The sequence below is a fragment of the Schistocerca cancellata genome, chromosome 3 (assembly GCF_023864275.1).
Source record: "Schistocerca cancellata isolate TAMUIC-IGC-003103 chromosome 3, iqSchCanc2.1, whole genome shotgun sequence".
Taxonomy (NCBI): Eukaryota; Metazoa; Arthropoda; class Insecta; order Orthoptera; family Acrididae; genus Schistocerca; species Schistocerca cancellata.
Window position 1 is genome coordinate 526,930,859 of NC_064628.1, and position 12,462 is coordinate 526,943,320.

At 44.0% G+C, this 12,462-nt stretch overlaps 1 protein-coding gene across 2 annotated transcripts in view; it reads left to right on the top strand.

Moving 5' to 3' along the window:
* The window catches only part of LOC126175358 (1-phosphatidylinositol 3-phosphate 5-kinase), a 418,246-nt gene that overhangs the window by 34,779 nt on the left and 371,005 nt on the right, over positions 1-12,462 (top strand). For both annotated transcript variants that reach the window (XM_049922107.1, XM_049922108.1), the window contains exon 4: positions 12,093-12,282. In XM_049922107.1, the coding sequence (XP_049778064.1) occupies positions 12,093-12,282 (190 nt within the window). The remainder of the gene's footprint in view (positions 1-12,092; positions 12,283-12,462) is intronic.

The following is a 12,462-nucleotide window of genomic DNA, read 5'->3' on the forward strand; positions in this document are numbered from 1 at the left end:
TACGGGTTGTATGTCTCTGCCCTGCTACCCCCTGGAGTTCGCTTTCGTCGCCTCCTTCAACACCTTAATTTTTCACTCCCTGCAACCTTTCGAGTGGGCGAGAGCCACACGCCACCTTGGCTCCAGGCTCAGGTCCGCATTCACCTTGACCTCAGCTCACTCCCAAAAGAGGTTACCCCCGGTTCGGTCTACCACTCCCATTTTTTGGAACTTCGTTCGAAGTTCATCAACATGACTTTCATTTATACAGATGGCTCTAAGACCAATGACGGGGTCGGGTGTTCCTTTATTGTCGGGGCACAAAGTTTCAAATACCGGCTCCATGGCCATTGTTCGGTCTTCACAGCTGAGCTCTTTGCCCTCTACCAGGCTGTTCTTTACATCTGCCGCCACCGACATTCTGCTTATGTCATCTGCTCCGACTCCCTGAGCGCCATCCAGAGCCTCAGTGATCCGTACCCGGTTCACCCTATCGTACACCGGATCCAACGCTCTCTTCAGCAGCTGGTGGACGTCGGTTCTCCAGTTAGCTTTATGTGGGTTCCTGGCCATGTCGGTATCCCTGGGAACGAAGCTGCAGATGCCGCGGCCAAGGCTGCGGTCCTCCAGCCTCGGACAGCTTCTTGTTGTGTCCCTTTGTCCGATTTTAGCAGAGTCATTTGTCGGCGCATTGTGTCGCTGTGGCATGCCAATTGGGCTGCACTTACAGACAACAAGCTTCGGGCCTTAAAACCTCTTCCCGTGGCTTGGACGTCCTCCTCACGCCCTTCTCGGCGGGAGGAGGTAGTTTTGGCCCGGTTAAGAATTGGACACTGCCGGTTCAGCCATCGCCATCTGCTGACGGCTGCGCCAGCGCCATTCTGCCCATGTGGGCACTTGCTGATGGTTCGACACATTTTAATGTCCTGTCCATATTTTAACACACTGTGTCTAGATCTTAACCTGCCAAGTACTTTCGATGCCATTTTAGCGGATGACCCCACAAGCAGTTGCTTGTGTTCTTCGTTTTATCAATTTGACAAACCTCTCTCAGGACATTTGATGATGCTGTTTTTTAATCCTATGCCTGTCAGTCTGTCTTTTATCGTGTTTTCCCTTTTAGTTGTTGTTGTCCACTTGTGCCTCGTGGTGCATTCTTAGAGTAGTCAGGGCGCTAATGACCATTGAAGTTGTGCACCCTAAAACCACAAAAAAAAAAAAAAAAAAAAAAAAAAAAAAGAGACAGCAGGTGGAAGCTTCACACTTATGTGTCACCCCTTGTCAGGCAGAACTTTACAGTGAACCTTTTATTGAATGGGAGCTTCTTCTGGTCCTCTGTTCTCCCCATGATTTAGCTCCTGGCCCTGATTCCATACATAATCAATCGCTTCACCACCTCAGTCCTCCACAATGCCAAAATCTCCAGGTGTTTAACCATATTTGGATCCAAAGCATTTTCCCCTCTCAATGGAGAGACAGTGTTGTGGTTCCTGCCCTTAAGTCTGGCAAGGATCCATTGTCCATTGATAGTTACCAACCAGTCAGCCTGACCTGTGTCACCTGCAAGTTACTTGAATAGATGGTGGCTTGTTGGCTCAGTTGGGTCCTTCAATCTCAGGAACTCTTTCTGTCTTTGCCAGTGCAGCTTTCAGGAGGGATGGTCTCCGACTGATCATCTGCTATGATTGAAAATCACAGTTTAGCAGGACTTTCCTCAACACTGCCATCATGTCACAGTTTTCTTCAATCTTTGTAAGACCTACAACCCAGTTTGGCACCATCACATCCTCATTACACTCCATGAGCAGGGTCTTAGGGAGCCCCTCCCAATTTTTGTTTGTCAGTTCCAGTCCCGGTCCTTCACAATCCAGGTTGCCACTGTTCTCGGCTCTCTGTGGACCCAGGAGAATGGCATTCCACAGGACTCCGTATTAAGTGCTCTTCATTTTCTCATTGCTATTAATGGACTTGTGGCCTCTGCGAGACTGTTGTTCAACCCTGCTCTGTATGTGGGTGATTTCTGTATTTGGACTAGCTCCCACATGGCGCCTATTTGGAATGACAGCTCCAGGATGCCATCTGGCGCGCTTCCACGTGGACATACTTACTCGTTTTTCAGTACTCTCCCCTTTAGTCGAGGGTTGTGCATTTCTGTTGCCGTACTACAGTCCATCCTGATCTGGAGCTCTTACTCAACACTGAACGTCTGTGGTCCCCCAGTTATATTTCTTGGGTCTTCTTTTTGACAACAAACTTACTTGGTCGCCTCATATTTGATATCTGGAGGTTGGCTGTTTTCGTAAAGTCAATGTTCTTTCCCTTCCTTGCCCACAAACCTTGGGGCGCAGATTGTTCGACTTTTCTCTGCCTTTACTGGGCATTAGTTCTGTTTCGTCTGGACTATGGGTGTCAGGTTTATGGATCAGCTGCCACTTCTGCACTGCTCCTTTTGGACCTGCTTCACCATCGTGTTGTCCGTTTAACCAATGGTGTCTTTCACACCAGCCCTTTCAATAGCCTCCTGGTTGACGCTGGCATCCCACACTTTTTTATTTGGCTGTCCCAGCTCCTGGTTTGCTTTGCATTCATTATCCCTTCTTTCCCTGCTCACCCCTCCTATACTATTCTTTTCACAGCTTTGGGCCATCGTCCGACCACTACCCACTCTCAGATGGGTTCACCACTTGGGCTCTGCCTTGCGTCTCACCATTGAGACTTCCATATCTTCTCCTTGTCCTCTTCCCCACATTCCCTTCTAACTCCCCCCCCTCCCCCTCTGTTGCTTAGTTCCGTGGCCATGGATTTGGATGGATCTCTTCTGGGTTCAGAAAGCCTCCATAGCTCCAGTGGTTGTTCTGTTGTTTGTTCTGGATGCACTTAATGTGAGTTTCAGGATGCCTTTTTTTTTTTTTTTTTTTTTTTTTTTTACACCCATGCCTCTAAATCTGCCGATCCTATGGGATATGTTTTCACGTCTTCTGCTGGTATGGAACACAGTCTCTTGCCTGCCATGTGTGATTATTGTGGAATTGATGCCCACTTATTAGACCCTCTGTTTCATTAAACAGTTCTCACTCACCCAAGTCTTGTTATGTACAGACTCAGTGAGTGGCCTTCAGGTTATCACTCTGAGTTTATCCCCCCACCCTATGGTTTCTGCCATCCACGACCTTCTTGCTGATCTAGGTGATGCTACTTATTCCTGTGGTATACTGGCCATGAGTGGTAATGAACTTGCTGATCATTTGGCTGGGGGGAGGGGGGGGGGGGGAGAGCGGCCATTTATCCCCCATTCTCCATGACCCCTGTGAGGGCAGATTTGTGGCTTTACATCATATCTATTTTTGCTGAATTGTGGGCTGACTCTTGGGAGGCTACCCCCCATCTAATAAAATTTGCGTCATCAAGGAGACTCCCCCTTGTGGCCTTCTTCCCTCTGTCTCTCTAAGTGCGAATCTACCATACTCTGCCATCTTTGTGTATTATCCATACTAGACTGACCCATGGCTTTTACTCAGCAGTGAGCTACCCCTTGCCCCCCCCCCCCCCCCCTCTTGTAGTTGTGGGGATCCCCTCACAGTGATACATATTTTGCTGAATGGACCTTTGAATTAAATATGTGCTCCCACCTTCCTTGTCTCAGCACTGTTCGGTCCCCTCCTCCATGTCAACCAACCAATGCTGTCTCAGGTATTAGTGGACGACCCTCGCATGGTTACATCTGTCCTCGGTTTTCTTCATGAAAGTCGTTTGTATTTTCGGGTATAAGTCCTTGAATTTTCCTCTGGAGTTTGAATCCCTCAGTTAGCGCAAGTGTTGGTATGGAGGCCTTGACCTTGCCTGCAGACAAGCCAGGTTCTCCCATCCTTTTCCCTATGTTTTATCTGGTCTGTTGTGCTGTTTTGTTTTCCCTTTTCTTGTGTTTTCTTCCCCTAGTGTTGTCCCCGTTGTATCGTGATAATGGTATGGTGTGGGTGTCAGGATGGGCCGGTGGCAGTGCTGATGTCACACTGCACGTAATGTTTCTGGGCACCTCTGCTCTCCCTGTTACCACCCAACCTCCTCCTGTTGCTTCCTCTTCTTGCTGCACTAACGTGCCTTTTCCCTCTTTGTTTGCAAGTTATCCTTTCCCCTCGACTGGACTGGACTGTGCTGTTTGTGTTGTTCTTCCCTTGATTTCTGCAATTCTAGATCTTGGGGCCGATAACCTTGCTGATTGGTCTCCTCCCCTAAATTGACCAATCAGCCATGTATTTGAGCAAAGTCACTACCAGTTGGTCCCTGTTGATAATAGGGGATGCCAATGGTATTGTTTGTGCATGCCATGGATTCTATCTGCAAATAAAATATACAGCAAAAGAAACAAAGTCATGATTCCTCCTAGTTATTCAGGTTATGTACTATTGATTATTGTGTCTACAAAATATTTTCAGTGATCATATGCTTTGTTTTACATTACTTTGTGACTTAACGAAAAGAATATTTCAACATTTTTATTTGTTTCAACATGGAAGTTCAAATGATTAATATCAATAACAACAAAAGTGATAACATTACTGACTCAAGAGGGTGGCCATAGGTCATTGAGTCACTCTGGACTGATATTCTGAAACTACTTGTTATTTATCGTGTTCATATATTACTTTTGTTTGTTTATAATCTTTAAGAAACAAATGAATCCATTCATTTCATAATCCTCTACTTCTGTAACTTTCAAGCTTAGTAAGAAGAGAAGTATTGTTGACAATCTCAAATGTTTTGTTTTAGGTCAGAAAATATTCCTATTGCCTTTCTTCTTCTTCTTCTTCTTTTCCTCCTCCTCCTCCTCCTCCTCCTCCTACATTGATTTCAACACAGTGTAGTCAACTTCTTGCTTCCGGACCCATGTTGAGAATAGTTGACATTCAGTTCTTGTTTATAGATTTACCTAGCTTTTTACACATTAATTTTTCCAGTACTATATATATATATATATATATATATATAAAATAGAGGGAAACATTCCACGTGGGAAAAATATATTTAAAAAGAAAGATGATGAGACTTACCAAACAAAAGCGCTGGCAGGTCGATAGACACACAAACATACACACAAAAATCTAGCTTTCGCAACCAACGGTTGCCTCGTCAGGAAAGAGGGAAGGAGAAGGAAAGACAAAAGGATATGGGTTTTAAGGGAGAGGGTAAGGAGTCATTCCAATCCCGGGAGCGGAAAGACTTACCTTAGGGGGGAAAAAAGGACAGGTATACACTCGCACACACACTCATATCCATCCGCATATACACAGACACAAGCAGACATTTGTAAAGGCAAAGAGTTTGGGCAGAGATGTCAGTCGGGACGGAAGTACAGAGGCAAAGATGATGTTGAAAGACAGGTGAGGTATGAGCGGCGGCAGATTGAAATTAGAAATTGGCGGAGATTGAGGCCTGGCGGATAGCGAGAAGAGAGGGTATGCTGAAGGGCAAGTTCCCATCTCCGGAGTTCAGACAGGTTGGTGTTAGTGGGAAGTATCCAGATAACCCGGACGGTGTAACACTGTGCCAAGATGTGCTGGCCGTGCACCAAGGCATGTTTAGCCACAGGGTGATCCTCATTACCAACAAACACTGTCTGCCTGTGTCCATTCATGCGAATGGACCGTTTGTTGCTGGTCATTCCCACATAGAACGCTTCACAGTGTAGGCAGGTCAGTTGGTAAATCACGTGGGTTCTTTCACACGTGGCTCTGCCTTTGATTGTGTACACCTTCCGGGTTACAGGACTGGAATAGGTGGTGGTGGGAGGGTGCATGGGACAGGTTTTACACCGGGGGCGGTTACAGGGGTAGGAGCCAGAGGGTAGGGAAGGTGGTTTGGGGATTTCATGGGGATGAACTAAGAGGTTACGAAGGTTAGGTGGACGGCGGAAAGACACTCTTGGTGGAGTGGGGAGGATTTCATGAAGGATGGATCTCATTTCAGGGCAGGATTTGAGGAAGTTGTATCCCTGCTGGAGAGTCACATTCAGAATCTGATCCAGTCCCGGAAAGTATCCTGTCACAAGTGGGGCACTTTTGGGGTTCTTCTGTGGAAGGTTCCGGGTTTGAGGAGATGAGGAAGTGGCTCTGGTTATTTGCTTCTGTACCAGGTCGGGAGGGTAGTTACGGGATGCAAAAGCTGTTTTCAGGTTGTTGGTGTTGTTCACCTGGTCCTACTCTAAATCCCATGCCACTTTCCTTGACGTTGACCTCCACCTGTCCAATGGCCAGCTTCACACGTCCGTCCACATCAAACCCACCAACAAGCAACAGTACCTCCATTATGACAGCTGCCACCCATTCCACATCAAACGGTCCCTTCCCTACAGCCTAGGTCTTCGTGGCAAACGAATCTGCTCCAGTCCGGAATCCTTGAATCATTACACCAACAACCTGAAAACAGCTTTTGCATCCCGTAACTACCCTCCCAACCTGGTACAGAAGCAAATAACCAGAGCCACTTCCTCGTCTCCTCAAACCCGGAACCTTCCACAGAAGAACCCCAAAAGTGCCCCACTTGTGACAGGATACTTTCCGGGACTGGATCAGATTCTGAATGTGACTCTCCAGCAGGGATACAACTGCCTCAAATCCTGCCCTGAAATGAGATCCATCCTTCATGAAATCCTCCCCACTCCACCAAGAGTGTCTTTCCGCCGTCCACCTAACCTTCGTAACCTCTTAGTTCATCCCCATGAAATCCCCAAACCACCTTCCCTACCCTCTGGCTCCTACCCCTGTAACCGCCCCCGGTGTAAAACCTGTCCCATGCACCCTCCCACCACCACCTATTCCAGTCCTGTAACCCGGAAGGTGTACACGATCAAAGGCAGAGCCACGTGTGAAAGCACCCACGTGATTTACCAACTGACCTGCCTACACTGTGAAGCGTTCTATGTGGGAATGACCAGCAACAAACGGTCCATTCGCATGAATGGACACAGGCAGACAGTGTTTGTTGGTAATGAGGATCACCCTGTGGCTAAACATGCCTTGGTGCACGGCCAGCACATCTTGGCACAGTGTTACACCGTCCGGGTTATCTGGATACTTCCCACTAACACCAACCTGTCTGAACTCCGGAGATGGGAACTTGCCCTTCAGCATACCCTCTCTTCTCGCTATCCGCCAGGCCTCAATCTCCGCCAATTTCTAATTTCAATCTGCCGCCGCTCATACCTCACCTGTCTTTCAACATCATCTTTGCCTCTGTACTTCCGTCCTGACTGACATCTCTGCCCAAACTCTTTGCCTTTACAAATGTCTGCTTGTGTCTGTGTATATGCGGATGGATATGAGTGTGTGTGCGAGTGTATACCTGTCCTTTTTTCCCCCTAAGGTAAGTCTTTCCGCTCCCGGGATTGGAATGACTCCTTACCCTCTCCCTTAAAACCCATATCCTTTTGTCTTTCCTTCTCCTTCCCTCTTTCCTGACGAGGCAACCGTTGGTTGCGAAAGCTAGATTTTTGTGTGTATGTTTGTGTTTGTTTGTGTGTCTATCGAAGCTGAGTGCTGTGAAATTCTGCTCATTATCACATTAACTGCTGTTGAGTGTGTATCCCTTAGTTATTAACAGCCTTTAGTGTTTCCTTCATGTTATCCTGACCATTACTGCTTTTGCTGTTCGCATTGGTTATAGTGAAAAGTCTGCACCGTCATCTGAGCACACTGTAAGTCATAATATTCAGTCCATATGTATGGCAAGATTGGTGGTGGATTTCTGCTGGAGTTTGCTTATGGCAGTGCAGAAACCTGATAACTGCACAAAGCTTGCTGTTTATGGGGGATAGTATTAATACTATTATCTTCTTCTGGTTCTCTGAAATAATGACTGCCATAGCAACACTGAAATGGCCCCATGTTATTGCCTCATAACCCCCCCCCCCCCCCCCCCCGCCCTACTACCACTCATACACATCTGTTCTGACTACTCATTCCATCTTGGGAAGCAACTGGAACTTACGTTCCACAAGACCCTTGTGTTAAATTTTTACCTGTCACACTAAAGTAACATTGAATACATTTAATTTTTTTTTTTAATTTGAATTTTTTACAGTTTTTTTCATTGGTTTTCCTGATTTTTCCCATTTTCCATTGTTATGATGCACACTATTTGTTTTACTTTATTTGTGGAATTTTTTGGGTATCTATCAATATTATGCATCAGTGTTGCCAGTCAAATGAGCTATTGTAAGATTGTATTCATACATTTCTTTTAGTGAACACTATTATGAAATGGGTTGATTCCTTGTCACAGTAGAGATGATTGTTGAGTTAGAAAAAAACACACATGCATTCACATCTCTCACACACATAACAATTTCTGGCCATTCCAGCCATTTCATCGTGCCTGTATCCAGTTGAGCATGTCATTTTTATAGTGAGTAGCAATCTATCCTTTTCATAAAATGTTGATATTCCAACCTTAACTTTCCTTTGTTTTAGTGGGTATGCACATTTGTTATTTTCTTCCAGATCTGTTGTGATTCTTTCTCTTTATAGCAGGAAGTTCTGCAGTAGTTTTCTTCATATCCTGACAAAAATCTGTCTCTCTTACTGCTGGCATATTGATATTTTAGAGTTCCTCTTTAACAGTAATGGCTACTATTTGAATCTTACTGTTTCTGAACACTTTATTGTATTATTTTTCAAACCATTTAAATTCTTCATACACTTCTGTATGGTGATGTTTCCTATCTTTGTGAATTCTAACCCTCCTTAGTGAATACAGCTACACCCTCGTAGTGCCTATCAGTACTACTGTAATAGTGTGCCAAATGAGAATATGAAGAGAAATTTATTTCCTGAATTTTGAGTGGTATTTAAAATGTAAATTTTGACCTTTGGAATTAAATCTATAGATAATGTACAAATTAATAACTGTAGATATTCCCATACAGGATATTCTGATGTCTAACTCTTAATCATTATGAATATAATAGAGGGAAACATTCCACGTGGGAAAAATATATCTAAAAACAAAGATGATGAGACTTACCAAACAAAAGCGCTGGCAGGTCGATAGACACACAAACAAACACAAACATACACACAGAATTCAAGCTTTCGCAACAAACGGTTGCTTCATCAGGAAAGAAGGAAGGAGAGGGAAATACGAAAGGATGTGGGTTTTAAGGGAGAGGGTAAGGAGTCATTCCAATCCTCGGAGCGGAAAGACTTACCTTAGGGGGGAAAAAGGACAGGTATACACTCGCGCACACACACACATATCCATCTGCACATACACAGATGTGCGGACGGATATGTGTGTGTGTGTGTGTGTGTGTGTGTGTGTGTGTGTGTGAGTGTATACCTGTCCTTTTTCCCCCCTAAGGTAAGTCTTTCCACTCCCGGGATTGGAATGACTCCTTACCCTCTCCCTTGAAACCCACATCCTTTCGTATTTCCCTCTCCTTCCTTCTTTCCTGACGAAGCAACCGTTTGTTGCGAAAGCTTGAATTTTGTGTGTATGTTTGTGTTTGTTTGTGTGTCTATCGACCTGCCAGCGCTTTTGTTTGGTAAGTCTTAATCATTATGTTTACATTGATGAGCCAAAACATTATGACCAACTGTTTAGTGGCATGGTAGTCCACCTTTGAAATGCAATACAGCAGCAATTCCATGTGTGATAGATTTGAAAAGTCCTTGGTAGATTTGGCATGAATTGTCTGTGCACAGGTTGTGCAATTCCTGCAAATTACAGGCTGGCGATTTGTGACCATGAAGCTGTTGCCTGATAGCATCTCATGTGTGTTGCATTGGATCAGATCAGGCAAATTTGGTAGCTAAGACATCAACATGAGTTCCATATCATGTTCCTCAAACCACCATAGTGTGATTGTAGCCTTGTGACATGGACGATTACCCAACTGAAACATGCTATAACCATCATGGAAGACATAGGCATGAAGGGATGTGTTAGGTTCTAAGTAATGTCCAAGTCGTTCACTGCCATCTTTGTGCCTTTGATTACTATTAGAGGTGCCATGGAAGCCCAGCAACATGTCCCCGATAGCATAATATTGCCCCCAATGGCCTGTGTCCATGATATGGTGTGCATTTTGAGCAGCCGTTTACCTGAATGATGGTGTACCCAGACATGATGACCAACCTTTTGTAACAAGAAATGTGTTTCATCAGACCAGGCAACACTTTTTCATTCATCCATGGTTCAGTTTCAATGATCCTATAGACACTGCAGTAATTGATGAAGTCATTGGGTTGTCTACTGCGAAGCTACATATTCAGCAATGCTGAATGCTGTGCTCAGGAACACTTACGACTACTCCAGCACTGTACTTTGTCCTCAAAGCTGCTACAGAGCAGGCAAGCTTCTGACCTCCACATTCTGTGCTGAGCCATGGACGTCCGACACCTAGTTGCCTAATTGTGGTTTTGCCATTCTTAAACCACTTCCATTAATTCTCATGACATTGGCATGTGATCAGGTTACCAGCTTTGCTGTTTCCAAGATGTTTGTTCTCGGCCACTACTGGCTATAACAGTCTGCCATTTGTCAAAATAGTTTACGTCAGTGGATTTCCGTATCTACTGCTCAAATTGCTGCTGAAATTATTCCCACCACTGCACCACTTTTCAGTTACCATACTATGTCACATGCCTGCACTACTACCAGATGGCATTGAGTACTATGGTAGGCAGTGCTCATAATCTTTTGGTAATCAATCTATACTTCTGAATATTGCACCTATTTTTGCTTCTCTCTCTCTCTCTCTCTCTCACACACACACACACACACACACACACACACACACACCACTCACACAACCAACATAGCAAATTTGGTAGTTCATGTATCTACTTGCCTTTTATTATGGAGGTGTTTGTGAATGTCTATTTTTTCAGCTAATCACAACTGTGGAATTGTATAATTAAAACACACTGCTACAATTCTTGTTACTTCATCAGTTTTTATCATATTTACAATACTTCAGACAAATCAAACATGTAATAATATTACTGTCTATTCTGTGGCCTTGCCCAAAAATGTATTTTTTATTCTGAGCTTATCACATTCTGCTGTAGATCTAGTTTTGTGAGAAGCAACAGAAAATTGAATTCAGGTCAACACTCTCCCAACTCACATGCAGTGCCCCTCTGGGTAGGTGAATTCGTTGCTGGGCCAGCCAATCCTCTGATCATCAGTGGTCATGTGATTGTTGTCCAGTCTGTATATGTTGGTTTGTTGTCCAGTCTGTATATGTTGGTGTATGCTTACAAAGAATGTTTTATTTGAGTTTCAAATGCCAACATGCTATTTCCCCTTTCACAGTGATACCATATGTTGGACCATCTCATCTACTTCACACTGCACAACTGGAAATCATGTCAGGTCAGAAGGCAAACTGATGCTGAACTATTCTCTGCATCCATCTAAACTATCCACTAGCAGTCCATAAGATTTAGGCTTTTTTCTGGGTGCTTCACCTGAGTATTGCTGGGTGAAATTCATTGCTCTTCTCCTGGCTGCACCAGGGCTGTCTCTGAATTGTGATAGAATGTCTCATCCTTATTTGCCACCACACGTAAGGAGACCCCTTTTCATCATGCTCCTTCCCCCCATCTCCCTCCCTCACCCACCTCTCCACACACACACACACACACACACACACACACACACACACACATTCTGATGTGATGCACATTGTAGCTGTTGGTTGGAGAATAAATTATTTTGTTTTCTGTGGTAGCTTCAGTAAACTAATTTGTCACTAGAAAAGTGCATTGACTTATCATGAGAAAATGTTGAAAAATTAAGAAACATTGTTAGAGAGGGCATTCCAGAGAAACATTCTTCCATTATGAAATTTTTGCTGTCCAATTACATGTAAATATCTACTAACTTAGTCTTCAGAAGGATTGAAATTTACTTGCTAGTGAGTGTAACTGTAACATCAGAATACTGACCTAAAACTTTTGAAAACATTTGTAAAAGTCATAACGTGTAAGAGACATCACAGTTGTCATTATTTATAACTGTTCCTAGCCTTATAATCACCATTGTTTACTCATGATCAATTGGGTTACACAAGAGTTCTGTAATTTAACTTATGAAAGCATATCTTTTTCCAGGGATTACAGTCATATAAGGATACTGACCTTAAACAATATTGGATGCCTGATTCAGTCAGTAAGGAATGTTATGACTGTGGTGAAAAATTCACCACTTTTCGTAGAAAACATCATTGCCGTGTTTGTGGACAGATATTTTGTTCTCGGTGTTGCAATCAAGAAATTCCTGGAAAGATAATGGGATGTACCGGTATGTTGATAAGTTCATTATATTTCTAAGAGTGTATAGCTTTATGTCCAATGTAGTGGAACATTTTATGCATTGTTGAACAGTTTTTGATTTTGTTTTTAAAGGAACGCACTGCCATTTGACTGTTTTGTTGTTTATTTAAGTACAACCCATGGTTTGGCCTTTTTTGCCATTTTCAAG